General features: G+C 38.7%; 1 protein-coding gene across 2 annotated transcripts in view; it reads left to right on the top strand.

The window, feature by feature from the left end:
• Positions 1-26,866, top strand: part of SNTG1 (syntrophin gamma 1) — a 914,265-nt gene that overhangs the window by 867,828 nt on the left and 19,571 nt on the right. Inside the window, exons 16-18 of one of the 2 annotated variants that reach the window (XM_082259744.1) lie at positions 8,444-8,560; positions 8,698-8,769; positions 22,865-23,136. In XM_082259744.1, coding sequence (XP_082115870.1) covers positions 8,444-8,560; positions 8,698-8,769; positions 22,865-23,110 — 435 coding nt within the window. In that variant the 3' untranslated portion in view covers positions 23,111-23,136. Of the gene's footprint in view, positions 1-8,443; positions 8,561-8,697; positions 8,770-22,864; positions 23,137-26,866 lie in introns of those variants that run through there. The other variant, XM_082259745.1, reaches the window with a different exon arrangement.

Raw genomic sequence — 26,866 nt, forward strand, 5'->3', positions numbered from 1 at the left:
TCTGTTTGATACACTGCTTACTGTATGCCTTGACCATGCAGTGGCATATTCCACTGTTAAGTATGGTAAAAGGTTTATTTCTGTATGGTATGAGGTACACCATTATATTCCCGATGTTACTGTATGGAGAGGTACCTGATTTTCTGTTTAAACAAGAACTGTGTCATTAAAGGGTAACTCCGTTTTTTTGGGGGATTTTTTTGAGAAAACAGCATTCCCCTCTGGGAGATCTCTGTACATTGCAAGAATCTTAAAAACTTTGCTGTAGATTCCTACTGTTTGTTATTCTGAAGAAATAGCTGTGTGTTTGTGTGTGTCCATGGTCAAAGTGAATGTGAATGGGAGTGACATTATATTTATCAATTAGCTGCTGCACTTGCAGGGTTCTAAGTGGCAGCGTCTGAATCACTTTAGCCGTGATTCCCTTTGAGAGTATCTTACCAAAAATAACATTTTTGTTGCAGGAAATGCCCAAAATTGAACTTGTGTATTAGTGCAGACTTCTGGTAAAATCAGCATGTCAATCACACAAGCTGAATATTTCTGGGGGGCTTTCCAAATACCATTGGTGTACAGGTTATTGCATATATTTATTGTTGGGCACCCCATTACAAAGCCATTAACATTAATATGGAGTTGCCTTCCCCCACCCCCTGCAGCTTTAACAGCCACCAACTTAGTCATAACACATTTATGAGTTCAGATACTGTTGGACAAGGGGAGTGGCTTATAATCAACATTCCTATTCACCTCAAAGAATCTCAGTAGGGTTAGGGTCAGGGCTTTGTGCAGGCCACTTTAGTTCCTTCACACTAAACTTTATTATATGTTGTTGTTTATGAAGTTGTCTTTGTGCACAGGGACACTGTCATGCAAGAACAGAAAAGTGCCTTCCCAACATTGTTGCCACAAGGATAGAAGTACACAATTGCCTACAATATTTTTTGTTTGCTGTAGCAATAATTAATTTATTCATTTGAAACATCTGAAAAATGTATCTTTGGTATTAATAAAGTATTCTAAATCTAAATTGGAATCTGAAAAATTTGGAGTGGTGTCCACATGTGGCTGGTTTTTAAAGGTGAATCAAGCTGCAATAAATACTGCATTTTGGTAAATAGCAGTAGTTTTATATACTTCTTGGTTGCTTATATATGAGGAAGCTAAATGGAGAGATATTAAAGGCTATTGACGGGCAGTTGGCATACTGGCTACCAGCTCTGACCTGCACCCTTCTCAAAAAGAAACCAAAGAGCAAGATACTGTATGTTGGTTTAGCTAGAGAGTTCCATTCATTTGTTGCATTTTCTATATAGTTAAGTTAGAGTTTCCATTCACTTATTGTAAAAGTACTTTTAATCTCACCATAAAGCCTCCAAGGTATCACATAATCATCTCTTTACAGTATTTCATCACTATGTTGCTCTGGGAGCGTAACATGCTTTTATCACGGAAAAAATAGATTATTTCCACATCTGCAGAGGCCCTTTAGCTAAATTACCTGGTGGGCACTTCATACTCCACTTCATCAGTGATGGCATCTAATTTGTCATCCTCAAAGTAATCTGGTGTGACAAAGGTTTTTAGTATATGTGCCTTAACTGACTTTTCTTTTATAAAAATGCAGTAAAGTCTGCTGTTGCTTATAGTAAGACAACATTTCATTTGACAGATCACTAAAGCAATTCCAAAATGAAACACTGTGATGTTCTGCGGTGAACATGAAAGGAACATTAGTGCCCTTACAATATACAATATATTGGTACCCAAGCAATAATATATCTTTTATATCTATAATCAATATAAAAGCTAGCATACGGTCATATTTATTTTAATTTTTCATTAAAAAAATGCAGGCGCTAATAGCAGCCAATCAGAATTTATTCTGCTGAGGTTGGTGTCTTTTGGGTGGTATGGGTTACTGCATACATTCCAACTCTGGAACTTGAGAAAGAGGGACACCTTAGAGCAGGAATTCTCAAACTACGGCCCTCCAGCTGTTGCGGAACTACACATCCCATGAGGCATTGCAAAACTCTGACATTCACAGACATGACTGGGCCTGATGGGAATTGTAGTTCCTGAACAACTGGAGGGCCATAGTTTGAAGACCCCTGCCTTAGAGAAATGAGGACCTGGGCATGCAGAAACTTATGTAGACTTTAAAAATGATGCTAAAAATTGGGCATGGTTTAAAAAGAGTCTGAGCCTACTCATGTATATGCCACAGTCCTTGTAATCACACATTACTCCCTAAATACAGTAACACAAATGCAAGTCTTACAGATACACATAAACCTCAGCACGAAAGATAGTATTTAAAAATGTTTACTTTTCATTACACATGCAGTATGTCTTTCTCTGCACAGAATATAGCAGACAGCTACACTTTTTTTACCCTACCTTAAAGGAGAACTTCATTTAAATAAATGGGGACTACATATCAACCAACAACTGTTGAGACAATAAACACTGTGGTCAGGGTTATTTTTATACACAGTGCAGCGGTGATGACTACGCCTGCATAAATCACAGTGTATAGAGTGCAGCAGTCCAAAGTTTGTAGTGTACTGTACAACATAACTTACAGAGTGCAGTAGTCAGAACTATATACAGGAACATAAGTAAGACCAAATATAATGCACCAGCCAGGAGTATGTAATTTACAACATAGCTTATAGAATTCAGAGATTAGAAGTGGAATAAACATCTCAAGATGCATAGTGCAAAGGTCAGGCTTTGTAACATACTCCTGCCTGCTGGTCTATGGTAAGCAAAAATATCCTGGCTTCGGAGGTCAATGGGAGGCAAAAACACAAAAGCCTTGGCAGCTGGTGGAAGAAAAAAATGACCATAGTAAGCAGAGGATAGGATTTCCCATCATCAACGTTAGTGCAAGCATCTGCATCAGTGTGAGGAAGAATCCCTTCTCCCGATACACTGGTGGTTAGTGCGAGAAAAATTCCTCCCACCTCTTTCTGGCCATTGGTGGATCGTGGATTAATTCCACCCCCTCCCCTTCCCAGCAGACACTGGCAGTCAGCAAAGGCCCATCTACCCAAGGGTGTTGCAGAAATGCATTATATGTGCATTTGTGCAGTGCTATTCATTGTGAATGGCATGCAAAGTTTACCTTTCAAATGCAATTCGATGAAAAAATTTTGCAGCCTCAATTCAGCTACCCATAACCTGCCTATTGGCTCTCCATTATCCACTGTAGCATGTAATTCATGCCTGACTGCATTCAGCATAACTATTCATAATACCTGGAGTGGCTAATCTGAATATGTCCATGCCTATAGCTTATCATTCATAACGCCTGCATGTATTCCCTTTCCAGTGTGATAAGACACATCTGTAGCTGACTGTCCACATGCAAGAGAAGGCCATAAGGCACAAGTGTTTTCCGCATACAGTAGGTCGTTTTTTTCTAAGCTGGCACACCGGGGAACAGAAGATTAGTAAACTCCATCCCCCATACTAGAAGCAGCGCTGCCCTCTGTGTGCAGCACGTATCTTGCAGCAAAGATAGGATCCTCCCAGCCGACAACTAACTGTCTGGCTATGTGAGCCAAGTGCCTGTAAGAAGGGTTATGGGACTCGGGTTTGATGCACAGCTCAAATCAGCGGGATGTTGGTATTCTGTTGAAATAACAGTACAGTCCTAGAGAATCCGAGATGGTTGGGAGGTATAATACTGCAGTTGTCAAACTCTGTTTAAAAATTCACTTTCACTTCAGAAGTCAAATGTTCAGGATAGCACAGTATGTCTATGTAGTAGGTCTGCCCAGATACCATCACATCATCTTTCTTTTCTCAATTAGTTGAAATTTATATTTGTATATTGGTTGACAGTTTGTTTGTCAGCCAATAGTAAACAAAAACAAAAGAAAAAATAATATTAAAAATAATTTCAGGATTGGAGGGATGATGTCATTGAATCTAGTCAGACACATTAGGCTAAAGTAAATTTTTACACAGCTGATCACAGCTGCTTTATTAGGAGTACTATAGAGCTGTGGCATAAAAGTGAGCAATAAAGTTTACAACAGCACATTCACTGTTAGAATAGCAAAAGGAATACAGTGGGTCACTTTAGGAGCAAAAACAGTTTATTGTAAAAGGCTGATTATGTTCTTTGCCACCAACCCTACTTATGTCCTGGTCTTTTGTTACCCAGAGCCAGATTCTCATGAATCGTGAAATAATAATTTTTACACACAACACTAAAGTTTTTTTATTTTTTTAAATTGATTGGAGTAGATCTTTTATTCTGTAAAAGAGAAATACAAAATTGAGTATAGAGTGACAAATTTAGGGATGATCGAACTTTTCAAAAGTTCGGTTCGACCAGAACACCCGAACATCCCAAAAGTTCGGCCCGGATTTCAGAACCCCATTGAAATCAATGGGACCCGAATTTCGGTAATCAAAAAAACACCATTTTGAAGCCCTAAAACCCAATAAATGCCCCTAAAAAGTGCCTAGGGTTCTGGGTCATGCCCCAGGGACTATTAATCACACAAAAAAGTTCTTAAAAATTGTCATTTTTGATAGAGAGCCAATTATTGAAAAAATTATTGAAAAAAAAAATGAGATTTCTTTGGATTTAGTGTCTGGGGGGTCTAAAAAGTGTACCTGTGAAGTTTCTCTGTAGCATGTCCAGAACCAGAAAAAAAAAGTTCGTTTGTATTAGAATTGCAATAGAACAGGATAGTGGCTCCGCTATTTTCACACCTTGCCGGTTTTGTAGCAGGCGTTTTTTTGGGCATTTTTTGGGGGTCTTTGGAGGCAGGCATAACATCAGAACTTCTGTGTAGGGGTATATATATATATATATATATATACACACACACACACACACATGTATGTATATATACACATACACATATATAGGTGTGAAAGTAGCAGAACACTATACTTGCGCTAATGAAATAATTAACACCCATATGGCTTCTCTCCTTTCACACCTATATGTGTGTATGTGTATAAATACATATAAGTGTGTGTGTATATACACCCCTATACAGAATTTCAGATGTTTTGCCTGCCTCCAAAGACCCCCAAAAAATGCCCCAAAAAAAAACGCCTGCTGCAAAAACACACCTGTCCTCAAAAAAGCCCTATAAACGCCTGCAACAAAAAGCAGGGTGACAGGGGTGAAGCCACTATCCAGTTCTATAAGTGTTCTAAGAGAAATGATCTTTTCTCTATAGCGGTCACCCTGACATGGAAGGGTTTTGTCACCCTGCCATAGTAGTCAGAGACAGTTAACCCTACACTACACTAAGGTCCCCTTACACTTAACACTTTCCCTACAGAAACTAGATTATTAAATCTAACTATAGTGGAAAATAGTACCCTAACTACACTAGATATCCCTTTCCTCACACTAATAATTGCTAAATGACACTTTGAGGGCAGAAGTAACAGAACTGCTTCCACTCTCTTCCACAGCCCTGTATTAAAATGGTAGAGATTTGGTGGGGCTATCTTATATACTGGGGGGCGTATTCACTAATGATTGGCCTCTGGACCCCCTAGTCACTCCAATTACATTCCTAGCATTCTCCTGCCCCCTCAATTGGCTTTTACTGATGGTTCTGGTCCAATCACGGGCTTTTAAAGCCCAGTTCCTGTCCCATTGCATTTTAGTCGGCTCTGGTTGCCGAATTCCGAACTTTTTCAGCAAAAAGTTTGGAATTCGGGCGAACCTCGAACAGTCAATGTTCGGGTCGAACCGATGGTCGACCCGAACCGTTCGATCATCCCTAGTGACAATACATACTCAAAATGTTCTATTGAAATCAAGCTTTTATACTTGCTACACTGGAAAATCAGACCTTGCTATGGTTAGATTGTTAGACAGTGTGGCTTATATTACTAAATGGCACAGCATAAAAACGCTGTGTATTTCTGGTGTGATGGATGTTCTAGAGCTGCATAAAGCTGCCCCTAGACATGAATGGGTGGAAGTACGCAGCTATTTGTATAATATAGTGGACAGATTGAATGCACTGAACATGCTTTAGGTGTAGGTTGTGCAAATAGTGACCCAAATATGCGTACAGCCTCCTTCACCCAATCATGTGTATGAGCTGCTGTACGCAGCTCCAGGATACCTGGCACACTAGAAATATGCAGTGTCTTTGAGATGAACAGACAAATGCACCCAAATAAATGGTGTGGATTTAGTTAAGCGAGTTGTGATTGTTGTTTTGGGTTCCTGGATTGTGTGTGCTTTGGCCTGTGTGATATTCTTCAAAAAATATCATTTCTGACCTACAGGAGCATTTTTGTAAGCACTGCAAGTTAAATAGGTTAGTTCTAACTATGACTATCCTATGCCTCAATGGCTAGTGGTTACTGAAAAAATCATAGATGCTCTAATGTTGGATCTTAAACAGAGCACTATGCTTCCAGTGCTGTGAAAATGAAAAACTGCAGCTGTGACAGTGTAAGGTTCCCATCATTTATCTTCACTTTCCTCTTACCTTGTCCATTCATGAAAAAGCTTTCTAGATTTTTTTTTCACAGAATACAAGGCATCCCCCATGAATGGACATTGGGAGCAGAGGGGCATATAAATGACAGAACCCCCCCCCCCCCCTTGTTTGTTCACAAAACACCCTATGACATTTATGTGAATGGAAAAGGTGAGAGGAGAGGTAGGGCAACAATGGGAGTCTTTCACTGTCACAGCCACAGATCTTCATCCCTGCAGCACTGGAAATATAGTGCAGTCTATAGCATTTCTGTAGTAATCAGCAATTGTCCAAATCTAGGATAAATTAAATAGAGGTAAATTGTTTATTTTGTGGTGTTTACTGAATAACAAACAAAAAACCCTGGATTTCAGTTTAGACCCCGTTCACACTGGGGCGACCTGTCAGAAGACCTGGTCGCCTGACAGGTCGCCGTAGGTCGCCTGCCATAGAGAAGCTGTGGACCCGTTCTAATAGGAGCGACACAAGTCGCTCCGACTTAGAAAAAGGGTCCGGAGCTTCTTTGGGGCGACCTGGAGCGACCTGCATTGACTTCAATGTTATGAAGTCTGTGCCGGCCGCTCCGAGGTCGCGGTGCGCAGCTGCGCACCGCGACCTGTGAGGTCGCCCCGGCAAGTCGGATCGCCCCAGTGTGAACGGGGTCTTATTGTTCGTCATGCAGTGGTATATTATAGTAGATGTAAACAAAATGGGGAAAAAGATGTGGGACCTATTTCTGGAGACATTTTGGGAGACTGTTCTACAGTTTGTTGAGCTGACATCACATTCCCCTCACATAGACTGACCCAACTACTTATTCTACATACTTATTCTACATAGAGTCTATTGTAGGCTGTCATTCTTTTACAGAATTGGCCTACGCAATGGTCCCTGCTGCAACAGATGTAATCATGGCACTCTAATCCACCTCCTGTAGTGGTGGCCTAAACTCTGTAGGTATTGGGAAGGTGTGATTTTGACTCTCAATAGAGTTTTCAGCACAATACAAACAAATGGCTACTACCCCCACCTATAACTGGCTTTTGTAGCAAGGAGCACTGGAAGGGCATTTTATGTCAAATAAAACCAAATAAATTTCCAAACTCAACTTACCGACCAGTTTGCAACCAACCAAATTGACCCGTCTAACAGTATGCATTAAAACAGGGGTTTGGTCTGTATACATTTGCAAATACATGCATAAGCTACAGCCCTGTCAAGGCACCCCATTTTTTGTAGTCCCTAGCTCTAACTTCTAAGAGTCTTCACAGTGGAAGCACATGCATTTTAATGGATAGGTAGAGGGCAGGTGAGCCGGAGGGAACCCACCCCTCCTTAAAGGTGCAGGGCCACACTGAACACTTAGCACATAGCACTATGGCAGCAAAGGTGTCAGTGCGTTGCCTGACCTATATATCAACAACACATACAAATGGCCACTGCCCCCACCTATAACTGGCCCTTGCAGCAAGGAGCACTGGAAGGGCAACATATGTCCCCTAGGCATGTGTATTATTTCGATGTATTTTTTTCCCAAATACTGTACATTACCTGAGTACTACAATTCCTGTTTTAGCTTGCAAATTGATACCCTTAAAATGAGTTTCCCCAACACATCCAACAGTGGATGAATATATGCAAAAATAAATTCAACAATATACAGTATGGTATTACTGGTCCTTTGGGGCAATAAATTGTTCTGTTAAAAATACTTAGTGTTGGTTTGTTTAGTTTTGCTCTTGTTAATAACATAATCCTAATCACACTTTTTTGTCCAGATTTGCTCTGGAGAATAGTTTCTATGTATGACCAAAATATTTGAAACGTGTAATAAAAATGTAAATAGTATGTGAATATCTATTTCTTTCATTCATTTTTAAATATCTTACGATTTCCTAAAACTCCACAATTTTTGTGCATTGGACACAATTCTTATAATTACAAATTTTTCCTTCCAGATAATATACATGGGTTGGGTTGAAGAGCGGGAGCAAGACAATCGCCAAGACCATTTATACACACCAAAGTTTCTGGCATTAAGAGGCTCATCACTTTTTAAGTTTAATTCACCTCCCGTAAGTAAATATTGTAAGCACATATATTAGTAATTATTTCTAAAGCTACTGTATAATAATTTCTATTCTGTATATAGTCATGTTATCATATTCATTATATTACAGTTCTATAGTCAGACTGCTATTTTCTTTCTAAGGTTACTACGTGGGACTGGATGCGAGCGGAGAAAAAGTTTACCGTATATGAAATAATGTGTAAAGTTTTTAAGGTAATTTCTAAGCTGAACTATACAACAACACTTTTTTCACAGCTCAGTTTTCACAAATGTTTTTCATACAGTATGTTTGTCAGTTTGCTTTGTGCTAGAGCGGGTATGTTACTGCCAAATTAAAACAAATGCAAAATTTAAGCAGGATAACCCAAGAAGGGGTCATGTCAAAGAGTATCAATTGGATAGAGAAAAGAATGCTCAGTGTTTTTGTTATCTATCTTATTGGGGAGACTTCTGATGACAATGCATCATTTTGGATTTTCCATAAGTTTCAGTACTGATGATAGTGGTCATCAGGGCAAATGGGAAAGGTAAATAGTCTCCTGTAATAGGTAAACAGATGGGTGTAAATACCTCAGAAGAGTGCAAACTTCTCACTTCTCCAAAACTAAAAATGTTTTGGGGGTACATTCACTTCGAACAAATAATTATTGATATTGTCTATCATATTATTGTATCTATTTATTTTTTGTTTTATATCAAAATATATAGATGAGTGAATGTTTCAGGGTTCAGTTTGGGGACATCAAACCCAACATAAAGTCTAAAAATTGCAAAACTAATACCATTGATGTCTATGTGGGGGTGAAACTTGAGAATTAGTTTGCCAATTTTCAAAGCAAATAGTTATCTATAGGAAATGTATGTGGTGTTACAAAACAGTATGTGAACTGTAAGTTAACTCACTGCAAAGTATATTCCCATGGACAATAAGTTTAACCACTTAAGCCCCGGAGGATTTTCCTGCTAAACGACCAGGGGGTATTTTGCGATTCGGCACTGCGTGACTTTAACAGACAATTGCGCGGTCGTGCGACGCTGTATCTAAACGAATTTGGCGTTCTTTTTTTCCCACAAACAGAGCTTTCTTTTGGTGGTATTTGATCACCCGTGCGATTTTTACTTTTTGCGCTATAAACAAAAAAAGAACGTACATTTTGCAAAAATAACAATATTTTTCACATTTTTTTATATGAAATTCCCCCCAAAAAAAATGTAAAAATCAAAATTTTTTAAAATTTTCGGCCAATTTGTTTTATGCTACCTATGTTTGGTAAAAAAAATCGCAAAAAGTGTATTTTGATTGGTTTGCGCAAAAGTTATCGCGTTTACTAACAAAGGGAAAGATTTCTGTCATTTTTGGTGTTTTTTTTTTAACGTGTAATGGCGGCGATCTGCGATTTTTTTTGCGGTACTGCGACATTGGGGCGGACAGATCGGACCCTTGACTGACATTTTTGACACTTTTGGGGTTACCAGTGACATTTCTACAGTAATCAGTGCTATATATATGCACTGTTACTGTAAAAATACACTGGTAGTGAAGGGGTTAACTTTATTTGGGAGGGAGGGGCTGTGTGTGTCCCTAGGGGCGTGCTTTCTACTGTGATTGGCTGTGGCTTGAGCTGTAAGGACACTGATCAACGGATCTACATAGTAGATCCATGTGATCAGTGTTTTTACAGCGAGGAGAATGACAGGTGGCTCGTTTACACAAGCTGCCTGACATTCTCCCTCTCCCCCGCCGATCGCAGAGTGACCGGCGGACATCGGGTCCGCTGGTCACACGCGCGGGGGGTCCGTGACGGCGCGGGAGCGCGCCTCCGCGGGCGCACGCTCGCTCCCCATAGCCTCACAGGCGAGCGACGTAGACCTACGTCACTCTGCCTGTGAGGGGCTGACTGCCGCAGTAAATATACTGTGAGCAGTCGGCAAGCGGTTAAAAGGCTAAAAATAAAACCTATAGTCACTGCCAAAAATATTGGCACCCCTGCATTTCTTTTGGATAATGCACCACTTTGCCCAGAAAATTGTTGCAATTATAAATGCTTAGGCATTCTCATGCATTGTTTCTTTTGTTTGTATTGGTGTGACACAAAAAAAAGTGGAGAAACAAAAAAACAAATCTAAAACATCCCACGCAAAAATGGAATAGACAAAATTATTGGCACCCTCAATTTAATTTTTGGTAGCACACCCCTTGGAAAAAATAACTGGAATCAATCCCTTCCTGTAACCATCAATGAGTTTCTTACACCTCTCTACTGGAATTATGGACCCCTTGTCTTTCACCAACTGCTCCAGGTCTCTCTGATTAGAAGGGTTCCTTTTACCAATTACTGTTTTGAGATCTCTCCACAGGTGGTCTATGGGATTTAAATCTGGACTCACTGGTGGCCAGTTCAGGACTCCCTGGTGCTTTGTCTTAAACCATTTCTGGATGCTTTTTAATGTGTGCTTTGGATCATTGCTCTGCTGTGAGACCCATAACCTCTGACGGAGACCCAACTTTTTGACCCTGGCACCTACATTGCCTCTCAGAATTCTTTGGTAGTCTTCAGAATGCATAATTCAAGGCACACGGTTAAGATATAATACCAGAAAAACTATCAGCGCAAACCAAAATATAACACAAAACTAATGTGTGTGAATATAATGTGGAAAAATATATACTAAAGTGTGTAAATGCTAATCCGGCAGCAAACACCAATCGTGTTCACAAATCACAAACCATACAAATAATACAAAAATGTGCTGCGCCAGAAATCACACAAATAAAACAGTGATAATATGTGATAATAATAGATGAAAAACAGTTCATAAGGCACATAATCGTGCTAGTGCTCCAATCAAAGAAATCTCCAAAAGTCCCAGTGTTCAACTGAAATGTGATCCAATCGTGATAAACAACGAATATTGTGAGCACCGTTTAGTGAATCCCTCCACCAGACAGATAAGCCTCTCACCTTCCCATCAGACCCAAATGGGCCAGCAATCACATAGCATGGATAATGGATTTCCAGGAAAGGGCCTCTCTACTGTGTAGCTCCAGGGATTCCAAGATATATGTGGGGATAAGAATGGGACAAAATCTAGTGCTCTCCGTATATATATAGATAAATCAGCTTTATTGAAGAGAATAAACAAACTCACATTTGCAGGGCACTCAGCCGTGCCTGCTTTGCTGACATGTAGTGTAGATAGTGCTCCGGAGAAACGATCTGCGTCGGCCACGCACGCTCCGCCCCCCCTATACGCGTTACGTCGAGCGTGATGCTCCTTTGACTTCCTCGGTAGGGGTGGCTTGTGCGTGTCAAGCCTCGCTCTAAATATGTGAGCGCTCCGGTGGATTGGCCAGCGGGTCATAGTCCCTCCCCTTCCTTTTAGCTTAATGTGAGACACCGGAACCTCCGAACCAGGCATTCGTTCGGCGGTGTCCCTAGCTATTATAATGATTGGGGTAATAATTGGGATCTAAACAGTACTATTAATATAATACAAAGGTCTACTGAATAGCGGATACAGCGTGGCGATGCCGATCTCTCTCAGGAATGCACTAAATACATTAAAACATATAATGATATAGTCACATATATTCTATACCCAATTTTCATAAAAAGCATATATTATCATTCAAAATAAACCAATAACATTAAAAATCATTCGGAAATCATTAAAAATCATTAAAAATCATTAAAAATCATTAAAAATCAATAACAATCAATTACTCTATAAAAAATATATTAAAATATTCCTCTAAAATTAAGCGAATATACCCAGATAAATATAATACATGATACAATGCTGGCCATTAATTTATTTGTCGCTAATGAAGCAGTTCAGGTCAAAATCCTTATTTAAACCCCTGGGTGCCAGAACCTTGGCCTCATACACCCAGAAGGATTCCCTCCTGCTTAACTGGTGAATGTAATTTCCTCCTCTCCAATGTGGCTGGACATGTTCTATTCCCCAGAACTTCAATGTATGTGGTTTTTTGTTATGGAATTCTTTAAAGTGTTTAGACACATTGTGTAAAACCTCCCCCTTCTTTATATTTGCAATGTGTTCTCCTATCCTTACATTTAAGGCTCTGGAGGTCCGTCCCACATATTGGAGTCCACACCCACATTCCATCATATAGACTACCCCTATCGTGGTACAAGTTATGAGATCTTTAATACGATATTCTTTGCCTGTGCTGTTACATATAAAGGACTTCCTTTTCTTTACATTCTTTCTTGTCTGTTGGCATACACCACATCTGCCACATGCGTGAAAGCCCGACAAGAACTGAAATACTGTATTTTTCTTCTGTACAGGAGGATTTATCACCCCCGGGGCCAACCTGTCCTTCAGAATAGGTGCTCTCCTATAAATGAAGCCAGGTCTCTCCAGGAGGTGGGGTCCTAAAATTCTGTCTTGTTTAAGGACTCCCCAGTGTTTTTTTACAATACGTTCAACTTGCTTGTGTTGAGCATTGTAATCCAACACTAATTTGAAATTGTTATTGGCCTCCTTGGATGGAGCTGGTTTATTACTTAAAAGTTCCATTCTATTTAATCTAGAAACTTTCTCTAAGTCTGAAGACACTTTTTCCATATCATACCCTTTTTGCTGAAACCTGTCTACTAATATTTTGGACTGTGCAACAAAGTCATCTTCGTTTGAGCAATTTCTCTTGATTCGGATCAGCTGTCCCCTTGGAATATTGAAGAGCCAATTTCTATGGTGGCAGCTGTCCATAGAAAGGTAAGAGTTGCGGTCTGTAGGTTTAAAAAAATTTCTAGTGTGTATTTGACCGTCTTTAATAAAAATCTCTAAATCAAGGAATTGTATTTTTTCTTTGCTCTCTGTCCATGTTAAAACAATATTTTTATTATTAAAATTCATTTTAGCTTTAAAAAGGTTAAAAGAATCCATATCACCATCCCAAATCATAATCAGATCATCTATAAACCTTTTGTAAAAGATGAGTTCTGGAGGTCTGTGAGATAAGATATCTTCTGCTTCCCATTTGGCCATAAATAAATTGGCGACACTGGGGGCAAATCTTGCCCCCATCGCCACGCCTTTGGTTTGTAGAAAAAAGTTTCCTGCGTACCAAAAATAATTATGTTTGAGACAAAACTCCAAACTTTCCAATATGAACTCTACATGATCCTCTTCCAGCTCCGATTCATCCAGGGCCCATGATGCGGCCCTCATAGCCGCATCATGGCCTATGATCGTATATAAAGAGCCCACATCTGCAGTTGCTAGAATGCAGTTCTCTGTAATGGGAAGGGATTGTAGATCTTGGATCACATGTTTGGTGTCTCTTATGTATGCCGGCGTGCGGGTAACCAATGGCTGCAAATAAACGTCAATATACTGGCCCAATCTGGAGCTCAGGGAGTCAATCCCATTAATAATGGGTCTCCCCGGAGGTTTCTCTACAGACTTATGAATTTTTGGGAGAAAGTAAATAATGGGAGTTCGACAGGAAATAGGGTTCAGGTACATTGCTTCTTTCTTATTTAAAATAGCTTCATCCAATCCATTTTTAATCAATACATCAAGTTCTTTTTTATATGTATTTAGCGGATTACCCCTTAAACGGGAATAAGTATTCGGGTCAGAGAGTTGTCTTGTCATTTCGTTATTGTAGTATTCTGTACTCATGACAACTATCCCGCCCCCTTTATCCGCTGGTCTAATTACCAGTTGCTTATTGGCTTCCAGGCTTGCAATCCCTTTTTTAATCCATTGGGGGTCTTGGATTTTTCTTATTTTTAGTTGCTCTAGATCTTGTGATACCAGATTTTTAAATACTTCCATATACTTGCTGTCTTTATTGGGTGGATTGAACACCGATTTATTTCTCAACATGGAATAATGTGTTCTCTCGCTATTCATAGGGCGGTTATCTGGTTTGGATAGGAAATACTTCTTTTGATTTAAGCTTCTCATGTATTTCTGTAAATTGACATAAGTGTCGAATTTATTCAAATTTTTTACAGGGGCATATTTTAACCCTTTATCTAGGACTTTCGTCTCTTCCTTAGTCAAAGGTATACCACTAATATTAAATATGCCTGCTCCTATTGGGTTTTGTTTCTTTTGGAGGCGTCGACCTGCTCGTCGTCCTCTTTGTCTTTTCTTTTTTCCCCAGATTGTTTTCCAATTGATCCCCTGTACCCCCATAGGGCACTGGGTTTCTCTAAAAAAACCTCTGGGGGATTTTTTACGGCTGGCCGGTAGAGCGGGGAAAACCTGTTCATGGTGGGAATGTCGTATGACGTGGAGGGACGAGGGGAGTCATAAATTGACTCCACTCTCCTGTCATGCGGTTGACCCTGGGTACCCCTAGGTTCTTGGGGATACCAATTCCCTTGCCCTAAATGGTGGGGACCGTTAAAGGTCCCTTGTGTTTGCAAAAGCGGGCCATTATTATTCCTTAATGCCTGTTGATATGGACCACTATTGCCTTGCGTCTGATGATAAGGGCCACCATTGTTCCTCCATTGACCTCTACCTCTTCCTCTAGGTCCACCTCTTCCTGCTCTTCTCCCCCTTCCATTACCCCTCTGTGGGGGATGGTAGGTGGGTGCAGGACTATTGTAAGATTCCAATCTTGCAGGAGCAGGTGGTGCCCTGCTCCATACAGGGGGTGTCATGTCTACTCTCTCCGGGGTACTATCCCGAGATGGTACTATAGAGTTACTTTGGAGATCCTTTTGCCATTTAAAGACCTCATTCCCTCTATAGTCATTCATGTCACGAATAAACTTTTTTCTCTTCTTTTCCTGGATCTCTTTATCGGTTTTTTCCAATTTTTTCTTTAATTCTCCAGCTAATTGATTGAACTCAGGAGAGTCCTTAAGTGATTCCAGTTTCTTTTTCAATTCAGCTATATGGGATTCCCTCCACGTCATACGACATTCCCACCATGAACAGGTTTTCCCCGCTCTACCCGCCAGCCGTAAAAAATCCCCCAGAGGTTTTTTTAGAGAAACCCAGTGCCCTATGGGGGTACAGGGGATCAATTGGAAAACAATCTGGGGAAAAAAGAAAAGACAAAGAGGACGACGAGCAGGTCGACGCCTCCAAAAGAAACAAAACCCAATAGGAGCAGGCATATTTAATATTAGTGGTATACCTTTGACTAAGGAAGAGACGAAAGTCCTAGATAAAGGGTTAAAATATGCCCCTGTAAAAAATTTGAATAAATTCGACACTTATGTCAATTTACAGAAATACATGAGAAGCTTAAATCAAAAGAAGTATTTCCTATCCAAACCAGATAACCGCCCTATGAATAGCGAGAGAACACATTATTCCATGTTGAGAAATAAATCGGTGTTCAATCCACCCAATAAAGACAGCAAGTATATGGAAGTATTTAAAAATCTGGTATCACAAGATCTAGAGCAACTAAGAATAAGAAAAATTCAAGACCCCCAATGGATTAAAAAAGGGATTGCAAGCCTGGAAGCCAATAAGCAACTGGTAATTAGACCAGCGGATAAAGGGGGCGGGATAGTTGTCATGAGTACAGAATACTACAATAACGAAATGACAAGACAACTCTCTGACCCGAATACTTATTCCCGTTTAAGGGGTAATCCGCTAAATACATATAAAAAAGAACTTGATGTATTGATTAAAAATGGATTGGATGAAGCTATTTTAAATAAGAAAGAAGCAATGTACCTGAACCCTATTTCCTGTCGAACTCCCATTATTTACTTTCTCCCAAAAATTCATAAGTCTGTAGAGAAACCTCCGGGGAGACCCATTATTAATTGGATTGACTCCCTGAGCTCCAGATTGGGCCAGTATATTGACGTTTATTTGCAGCCATTGGTTACCCGCACGCCGGCATACATAAGAGACACCAAACATGTGATCCAAGATCTACAATCCCTTCCCATTACAGAGAACTGCATTCTAGCAACTGCAGATGTGGGCTCTTTATATACGATCATAGGCCATGATGCGGCTATGAGGGCCGCATCATGGGCCCTGGATGAATCGGAGCTGGAAGAGGATCATGTAGAGTTCATATTGGAAAGTTTGGAGTTTTGTCTCAAACATAATTATTTTTGGTACGCGGGAAACTTTTTTCTACAAACCAAAGGCGTGGCGATGGGGGCAAGATTTGCCCCCAGTGTCGCCAATTTATTTATGGCCAAATGGGAAGCAGAAGATATCTTATCTCACAGACCTCCAGAACTCATCTTTTACAAAAGGTTTATAGATGATCTGATTATGATTTGGGATGGTGATATGGATTCTTTTAACCTTTTTAAAGCTAAAATGAATTTTAATAATAAAAATATTGTTTTAACATGGACAGAGAGCAAAGAAAAAATACAATTCCTTGATTTAGAGATTTTTATTAAAGACGGTCAAATACACACTAGAAATTTTTTTAAACCTACAGACCGCAACTCTTACCTTTCTATGGACAGCTGCCACCATAGAAATTGGCTCTTCAATATTCCAAGGGGACAGCTGATCCGAATCAAGAGAAATTGCTCAAACGAAGATGACTTTGTTGCACAGTCCAAAATATTAGTAGACAGGTTTCAGCAAAAAGGGTATGATATGGAAAAAGTGTCTTCAGACTTAGAGAAAGTTTCTAGATTAAATAGAATGGAACTTTTAAGTAATAAACCAGCTCCATCCAAGGAGGCCAATAACAATTTCAAATTAGTGTTGGATTACAATGCTCAACACAAGCAAGTTGAACGTATTGTAAAAAAACACTGGGGAGTCCTTAAACAAGACAGAATTTTAGGACCCCACCTCCCGGAGAGACCTGGCTTCATTTATAGGAGAGCACCTATTCTGAAGGACAGGTTGGCCCCGGGGGTGATAAATCCTCCTGTACAGAAGAAAAATACAGTATTTCAGTTCTTGTCGGGCTTTCACGCATGTGGCAGATGTGGTGTATGCCAACAGACAAGAAAGAATGTAAAGAAAAGGAAGTCCTTTATATGTAACAGCACAGGCAAAGAATATCGTATTAAAGATCTCATAACTTGTACCACGATAGGGGTAGTCTATATGATGGAATGTGGGTGTGGACTCCAATATGTGGGACGGACCTCCAGAGCCTTAAATGTAAGGATAGGAGAACACATTGCAAATATAAAGAAGGGGGAGGTTTTACACAATGTGTCTAAACACTTTAAAGAATTCCATAACAAAAAACCACATACATTGAAGTTCTGGGGAATAGAACATGTCCAGCCACATTGGAGAGGAGGAAATTACATTCACCAGTTAAGCAGGAGGGAATCCTTCTGGGTGTATGAGGCCAAGGTTCTGGCACCCAGGGGTTTAAATAAGGATTTTGACCTGAACTGCTTCATTAGCGACAAATAAATTAATGGCCAGCATTGTATCATGTATTATATTTATCTGGGTATATTCGCTTAATTTTAGAGGAATATTTTAATATATTTTTTATAGAGTAATTGATTGTTATTGATTTTTAATGATTTTTAATGATTTTTAATGATTTTTAATGATTTCCGAATGATTTTTAATGTTATTGGTTTATTTTGAATGATAATATATGCTTTTTATGAAAATTGGGTATAGAATATATGTGACTATATCATTATATGTTTTAATGTATTTAGTGCATTCCTGAGAGAGATCGGCATCGCCACGCTGTATCCGCTATTCAGTAGACCTTTTATTATATTAATAGTACTGTTTAGATCCCAATTATTACCCCAATCATTATAATAGCTAGGGACACCGCCGAACGAATGCCTGGTTCGGAGGTTCCGGTGTCTCACATTAAGCTAAAAGGAAGGGGAGGGACTATGACCCGCTGGCCAATCCACCGGAGCGCTCACATATTTAGAGCGAGGCTTGACACGCACAAGCCACCCCTACCGAGGAAGTCAAAGGAGCATCACGCTCGACGTAACGCGTATAGGGGGGGCGGAGCGTGCGTGGCCGACGCAGATCGTTTCTCCGGAGCACTATCTACACTACATGTCAGCAAAGCAGGCACGGCTGAGTGCCCTGCAAATGTGAGTTTGTTTATTCTCTTCAATAAAGCTGATTTATCTATATATATACGGAGAGCACTAGATTTTGTCCCATTCTTATCCCCACATATATCTTGGAATCCCTGGAGCTACACAGTAGAGAGGCCCTTTCCTGGAAATCCATTATCCATGCTATGTGATTGCTGGCCCATTTGGGTCTGATGGGAAGGTGAGAGGCTTATCTGTCTGGTGGAGGGATTCACTAAACGGTGCTCACAATATTCGTTGTTTATCACGATTGGATCACATTTCAGTTGAACACTGGGACTTTTGGAGATTTCTTTGATTGGAGCACTAGCACGATTATGTGCCTTATGAACTGTTTTTCATCTATTATTATCACATATTATCACTGTTTTATTTGTGTGATTTCTGGCGCAGCACATTTTTGTATTATTTACACAGTTAAGATAGCCAGTGCTTGAAGCAGCAAAGCAGCCCCAAAACATCAGTGAACCTACACCATGTTTGACTGTAGGGACTGTATTCTTTTTAATAAAGGCCTCATTTTACTGAAAACAGTAGAATGATGGGCTTTACCAAAAAGCTGTATTTTGTTTCGTCTGTCCACAGCACATTCTCCCAAAAGGATATTGGCTTCATTAGGTAAGTTTTGGCAAACTCCAATCTGTTTTTTTTTTTTAATGTTTCTGTGTCAGCAGGAGGGTCCTCCTGGGTGTCCCATATATATAGTGTCCCTTTTCATTCAGATGATGACGTATAGTACGAGTTGACACCGTTTAACCCCGAGCCTGAAGGAAAGCTTGAATTTCCTGTGCCTAATGGTCAGCTTGAATTTGTCTGGAAGTTGATCGAGGTTTTTTATCCACCATTCGAACAATCCTTTGTTGCAATTTTTGATAATTTTTTCTCTTTTGTCCACATCCAGAGAGATTAGCTACAGTGCCATGGGCTGTAAAATTTTTGACGATGTTGCACACAGGGGACACAGGAACATTCTTATTTCTGGAGATGGACTTGAAACCTTGACATTGTCAATGCTTTTCCACAATTTATGTTCTTTAATCCTTAGACAATTCTTTGCTGCTCTTTCTCTTCTTCATGCCCTGTGTGGCACACAGAGATACACAACAGAAAGGTTGAGTCAATTTTTCACCATTTTAACTGGGTGCCAGTGTGATTTCTATTTTGTCAGTACCTGTAATTGATACAGGTGAGTTTATATACAAATTACAGGAGCATTACAAACTTGGAATGCAATTATTTCTTACAATTTTGAGAATGTTCCAATCATTTTGTCCAGTCCATTTTTGGAGTTTTGAGTGGAATGTGTAAAATTTGGCTTTTTGTTTCTCCACTTTTTTGTGTCGTACCAATACAAACAAAAGAAATAAACATGAGAATGCCTAAACTTTTGTAATTGTAACAATTTTCTGGGGAAAGTGGGGCATTATCTGCCAGAAATGCAGGGGGTGCCAATATTTTTTGCCATGACTGTATGTGGCTCATGGCTAAAGTTAAAAGAGCTATAAATAATAGGAAAATATCTTTTAAAAAATATAAAAATGAAGGCACACTATCATCATGTAAATGTTACAATGAATATAATTTTTTATGCATCACTTTACAACTTGAGGGTAGACATTAAAACTACAATACACTTTAATACAGTAGAAATCAAAGAGCCCTGCTTACTTTCTAAGAGGGAGGGTCAAGAGATACCAGAGGTAATAACTGTAGGGGATGTGTTGATGGAAAATAGATGTACAGTTGCTAGGTAGGGGCCAGATAGGCTTCTCTGAAGAGATGAGTTTTCAGGGATTGTCTGAAAATTGACAAGGTAGGAGATAATTGGACAGACTTGGGTACAGCATTCCAGAGGATGGGAGAGGCTCAGGAGAAGTCCTAGAGGCGAGCATGGTATGAGGTTGCAAGGAAGCTAGAGAGCAGGAGGTCTTGGGAGGGCCAAAGAGAATAATTTGGTTTGTATTTTGACACCAGGTTAATGCTGTAGCTGGGGGACAAGTTGTGGATGGCTTTGTAAGCTATTTTTAATATCTTAGATTGAATTCATTGGTTGAGTTGCAACCAATGGAGAGATTGTCAGAAAGGGGTAGCAGATGCCAAGCGATTTGTAAGGGGAAAGAGCCCGGCAGTAGCATTCATGATGGACTGAAGGGGGGATAGGCTTTTTAGAGGTAAGTTAATAAGGAGAGTTGCAGTAGTCGAGGCAAGAGATGACCAGGGAGTGGATTAGAAGCTTTGCGGTGTTATTGGTTAGGAAGGAGCGTATCTTGGAGATGTCATGGAAGTTGAGACAGCAAACTTTTTTCTTACCAACAGAAATTAGCTACAAATTTTATTCCTTGCTTCAAAAAAAATTATAGCTCAAAGCCTGGAAGGACCCCACAGTCCAAGAAATCAAGGACCACATGAAAATGATGCTGGTTAAAGAGTATCTAATACCCTTAATGATTTACATTCTAAATTTCTTAAAACATTGGAGCCATCACCTACCTTTGAACACTTCTAACTTGACCACTTCTAGCCTGCTCTACCTGTTTGGCTCCTTGACCTGGGTTTGTGGAAGATACATCTCCACCTATCCTTCCCCCATGACCTACCTATTCTACAGGCTTCTGACCCCTACCCTCAAGTCCTTTCCTCCAATCTCCTTCCTTGATACATCAATCCTCCAGGAGTTTCTAAAGTTCCCCTCTTTTACCAGTTTTTCCTATATTTTTCCATTACGACTCCTTCTCCCACATTCTCTTGTCTAATCCTACATGCTCCACCAGGTGTTTAGACCTCTGACCCATGGTTATAGGCCCATAAAAACCCTCTAGTAATGCTTGTATGTCAGACCCTGAAAGTTTACTGGTACACATGTTTGATTATAGTACCCTCGTTGCTTATTATCTCCATCAGATGTTTTAGTGTATACATGAGTGTGAGTATTGTTATCCTCTTCAAAATCAATAAAAAAAACTATTATAATGGAACTAATAGATCATAATAGAACTGTACTTTTTTGTAAATAGAAAAAAACTGCAGCTAAAAACGGAAAAAAAGAATGTATGATTTCAGAGCGAATAGCCAAAAATATTGTACAGTGGCTGGCCAGTATGTAAGCACCTTCATGGAGGCCAAAATGCAAGAGGATGAGGAGAGGCAGGATTTGTCCTGAAATTAAAATGAGAGTGTATTATTTCAGAGACAACAGCCCCAAATATTTTACAGTGGCTGGACGAGATGTAAGCTTCTTAGTTAGGCCACAATGTAAGAGGGAGAGACAAGATAGGTTTTATCCTGAACTATGTAGTATAGAATCCTATTCCCTACCACTTAATATAAGAAATAGGAAGCAGCTGTTTACAACTTAACAATGTGTCCCCATATCTAAAATTCAATTGTGTACACATTTGAAGTGGCACTATGTTATAAATTTGAAGCATAGCGCTACTTCAAATTTGTAAACAATTTATCCTGAAATAATATCCATTGACTATGTAGTATGTAAGCAGCTCATTTAGGCCTCAATGTAAGAGGAAGAAACAAGGCAGGTTTTCCTTTAATTAAAATGAGTGTATTATTTCAGAGAAAATAGCCATTTTGTACATAAGCACATTGGTTAGACGGCAATATAAGAGGGGGAGAGTAGGCAACTTTTTCATTCTATATAATATAATATAATATAATATATAAATAATATACAGTATGTAATAAAAAAAAAAACTTTAAGGGGGGAGGGGGGGTATAGCCAAACAGCAACTGAAGTTGCTGCTTGTAATCACAAAAAGGTATACCTAGGAAGGAATGTGTATTTCATTTGTTGAGCACTGTATATAGAACTATCACACACAGCTTTACCTATCTTCTCCCAAACACACTGACAAATATTTGCTTAAAAAGCTGCATTTTACAGTTAGGGGGCTGTTCATTTATTCTGTAAAAGGTATAAAAGTCAACATATTGGTGTATCATACAGGTATACATTTGTGAAGTAATACTCAGATTGTAAGGTTCTAACCTTACAAAAAAAAAAAATCTCATGCTAAAATATTTTTAAATATATTTAAAAGGTTGGTTATCACTGCACTTAAAACAAGTCTTTAAAATGTGCACATGCTATGAATTCAGTGGTGACCAGTGATTAAAATGATCTTTATACTCTGATCATTATAACATGGCTGTTTGTACTTATAATTTTGGTTATTGTAATATATTTAAATCAGGGAACTGTAAAAAAAAATATTACTTGATGTATGCCAGATTGTATAACTTCAGGTTTTAATCAGGACAGTGATCTTCTGGACCGGCGGAAACACTGCTTTGGTGTTCAATCAGAATCTGGGGAGGACCTGTATTTCTCTGTGGAGTTGGAGAATGAACTTACAACCTGGGAGAAAGCATTCCACACAGCAACTTTTCTAGAAGTTGAAAGGATACAGGCAAGAACTCTTTGTAGTATCATTTACCTGTGTTTAGGTAAATCTAGAAAATCCAAATTATATTGTCAGTTTTACTTGGGCAGACCATTTTGAGTTTGAATGATAAACACTGTGATAACCACAACACAGAAATTGGGAGTGTATAACCATTCTTAGTCAACTAAAAACAGATATATTGACTTTTGAATAGTATGAGAAACCTGAGGTGCCTATTGACAGCATATTCACATTTATACAATATTCTATTCTAGTAAAATATTCTTCTAGTGGTATAGAAGAAGAAAAATTGGGAGGTTTGGGACTTTAAATGAGAGACATTGCAAGGCTGGTTGGACAGAAGACAAAAACATTTATTGATACATACATACATACATACATGATTGGTAACGTAAGATACAGGATAATAAAATAATAAAGAAAACGGGTAAGTGGTCCCCAAATCCCAGTACATCTCAATCAACAAGGCAGAGATTCCAGAAGGTAAAAAATTATTATACAAATCATGACATCATGGGACTCTACGCGTTTCGTGGACTTTGTGTATGCCACTTCTTCAGGAGTAGATGTGTGATATGTATCTAAAAAATAAATAAATCTAAGGAAAATTGCAACTATGATGATGAAGGGAACTGGAAAGGGGAAGGAGGGAAAGGGGGAGGGACAAAGCCCCCAAAAATTCCAAACTTACATAGAAGTTCTCATAGCACCAGCATTGGATGTGAAGACACGACCATGGGTGCCTCCCATGGGAGCTGAGGGGACACAGGGCAGGCAGGCAGGGTGAGATGCCACATATGTGGTGAGTCTGGGTGATTCAGTAGTGTTGACAGTAGTAGCATCATAATATCTAATAACGATGAGGTGTATAAAATATATAAAGTGCATATGGATAAAAACATGATGTTGCTTTCAAGCAAGTGCATATTAGATGAATGAAAATGAGGTGGGTGATAAGGGAGAATGTGGTTTGTAAGAGAGAAGATAAAGAAGTCTAGCCCAATCCAAGGAGAGTGAATGAAAGCCCTTGTGGAAAAATCATGAGCCACTCATGATAGAGAAACCAGAAAAGGAAGGTGGGGGGGGGGTGGACAAATTATATGAGAGTGTGGGACCTAGAGTGAACCAGAGTCCAGGTATCCCCAGGGGAAGTAACCAGTGGGGCATAGCCGTAGTGAAAGACAGAAGGCAAGTTACCTCTAGTGGTATAGTATATTAAATACTGTATATTTCATTTTCTAACACCCAACCAAGGATAATGAGAAGAATAGCATGCCTTCCTTGGTTACTGGCAGCTGTACGGTATTTATAACCCTTGAATGGAGGGTCAGTCATAAATACAATAAGTATCTGGAAGCTTTGGGTTTTTTCTATTCACATATTGCATATATTTGTGCCTAGAAAAAAGTTTTGACTTGGCATATACTTGCTTATAAATGCGTAGTTAATAATAATAATTATTCATTAGTTAAAAAATATTAGCATTGTATATTTTAAAAACTTTTAATGACTTTAAAAAAATCTAATATTTTAAATCCCCACTTCTGGCTTCACCACTTGGTAAAGGGCAAAAAGTGTGTCAGAATTGGGTTAGAGAGGGGTAGGAAAAAACATTTTTTGCCCTTGCTAGGGCTTTAATTATGCAAGTCCTAAAGCTCCATATAGTATTCAGTTTTCTCTTGCAAAATGATCTGTTAAGTCTTGTTATTTACTTTACCCATAGTCCTTTTCATTTGACAAAATAACACTGAGCTCAACTAAGGTCTTGTTTACAAGCGTATCAAGATGGAATTCATTGCCAAGCACTTTCAGGACATAAAAATAATGTTTCCATTAAATAAATGTAATATTTATATTTTGAGACAGGAAACAAAGGGCCCTTTTCACATGAATACCAAACTTAAAAGTTCAGACTTTAATTTACAAACACAGCTGAGAGATTCAGTTAGAGAGAGACAGTCTAAAAACAAGCAAACACTGCTGTGTTTTCCAATTAGAAACTCTTTTTTCGAACATTCATAATTCTATGTAACCCTTTTGTCATGTGTGTACCATGTATTCAAAGTTTATTTGAAACATGTATTTTTTTTAAGGTGTAAATGCATTCCTGTTCATTGACTCAAAACTATGCAGTCTCTCTTTAAGCCTTAAGGCAATAAGCCAACTTAAGACAAGTTGCCAGGACTGTTACCTGGAAAATATACACTCCATGTTGCAGTCTCTTCCATAAAAAATCTTTCTGAGGTGTCCTTACCCACCAGGGCAGCATTTCATAATGTAGCTACATCCAGATTTTTGGTATGTAAACCCTAAAGAATTTTTTGAAAGCATTTGAATACCACTGCTTTTACATTATACATTGTTCTATATTTAGCAATAAGTTTAGAAAATGAAAATATTGATTTTTTTTTTATTTCCATCTGAATAGTACTCATTCCTTTGTTCAGTCTTGATAATCCTGATTAATAATATTTAGCTATTTCAAAAAAGGATATGTTTACAATAAGATGTCTGTTCATAAACCTGACTGGTAGTTATTTATTTTTGTATTTTTTATGCATTGTTAGACATTTTCAACAATCACTTAAATTAGATTGTAAGGGCAATGACTTAATGCTGATGAAAGAAGGCACATTAATAACTATTTATCACTGTCATAGTTCCTGTTAAAGGATATGTTTTAATGAAAGGAACAGCTTGCACGCATATGGAAAATATAGTCTCACAGTGTGCCTCGACAGTAAAAATTAAAATTTTAGTCTGGATAATTATATCACATGCTGATTTTTCTATAAAGTACTGCACTCAAAGAGAGTTGAAGAGTACAAATACAATAAATATAACTGTGTCCATTCAGCTTAAAATAATCATTCCAAAATTACTTTTATTTTCATGCTGAGAACCATATAACTAGAACAGAAAGGAAATAAAAAGAAAATAACCTATTTCAGTCATCTGGTTTATGATTTAATATTGTGTATAATTCAGAAAAATAAATAGAATTACCATGAAGTGAACTTGCATGCAGAAAAAAACATCTTTCCCCTCCAGGAATGGAAAAAATATAGTTAGCCTTTGACACTAAACTTTTATACCATTAAGAACTGCTGTGGTTAGTTCTTAGCCTTTACTGCTTGTTCAACCATTACAAAGGAAAATAATTCAATGGAAGGTAGACATTGCTATTGGTGTTCCTAACTGATTTAAGCTGATGAGTGATTGAGCTTACTAATATCTATCCATAATCAAATTATAGATTTTTGGGTGGACTGACTCTTTAGTGAATTCTGTAACCAGTCATACAGTTAACAACATACAGTATAAAGCTGTGTGGTCAATGAATATCCTTACAAAACTTTGCTGAATCATAAAGAAAAATCTGATTCAACTTTTGAATCCAGAGGAATAAAGTGACACCTCTTTTCAGTTAGAGACAATCCTCACTGTTGGTTATGAAAGTTAAATCAGTAAAATGGATTCCAATGGTTACAGAGCCATTGGGAATTCATTTTTCTTATTTAACTCTTTTAGTTTAGAAATTTTTTATAACATCACCGGTGACCAGAAAATAAACTTGCAAGTATTTATGGAAGATATTTTTAGCGAGCAGTAAATACGTTTAGGGCTGGCTTCACAGCTATGCATTGCAGCAACCAGTGGCAAAGCACCTTATATACATCATTAGAATTCATTTTGAATGGTATCCCATTGTGTTGGAATTCCATTTAAGTAAATAGGTTTCCTTAAAACTGAACTCTAACCCAACAGGCCTGAAAGTTTGTAAAAGCACCAGAGCATTTCACAGTGGGTATTAGAGTCTAAAGCAATTTAGATCTCCATTTACTGGCTGAA

This window comes from Pelophylax lessonae (assembly GCF_965119305.1).
Source record: "Pelophylax lessonae genome assembly, chromosome: 5".
NCBI classification, from domain to species: domain Eukaryota; kingdom Metazoa; phylum Chordata; class Amphibia; order Anura; family Ranidae; genus Pelophylax; species Pelophylax lessonae.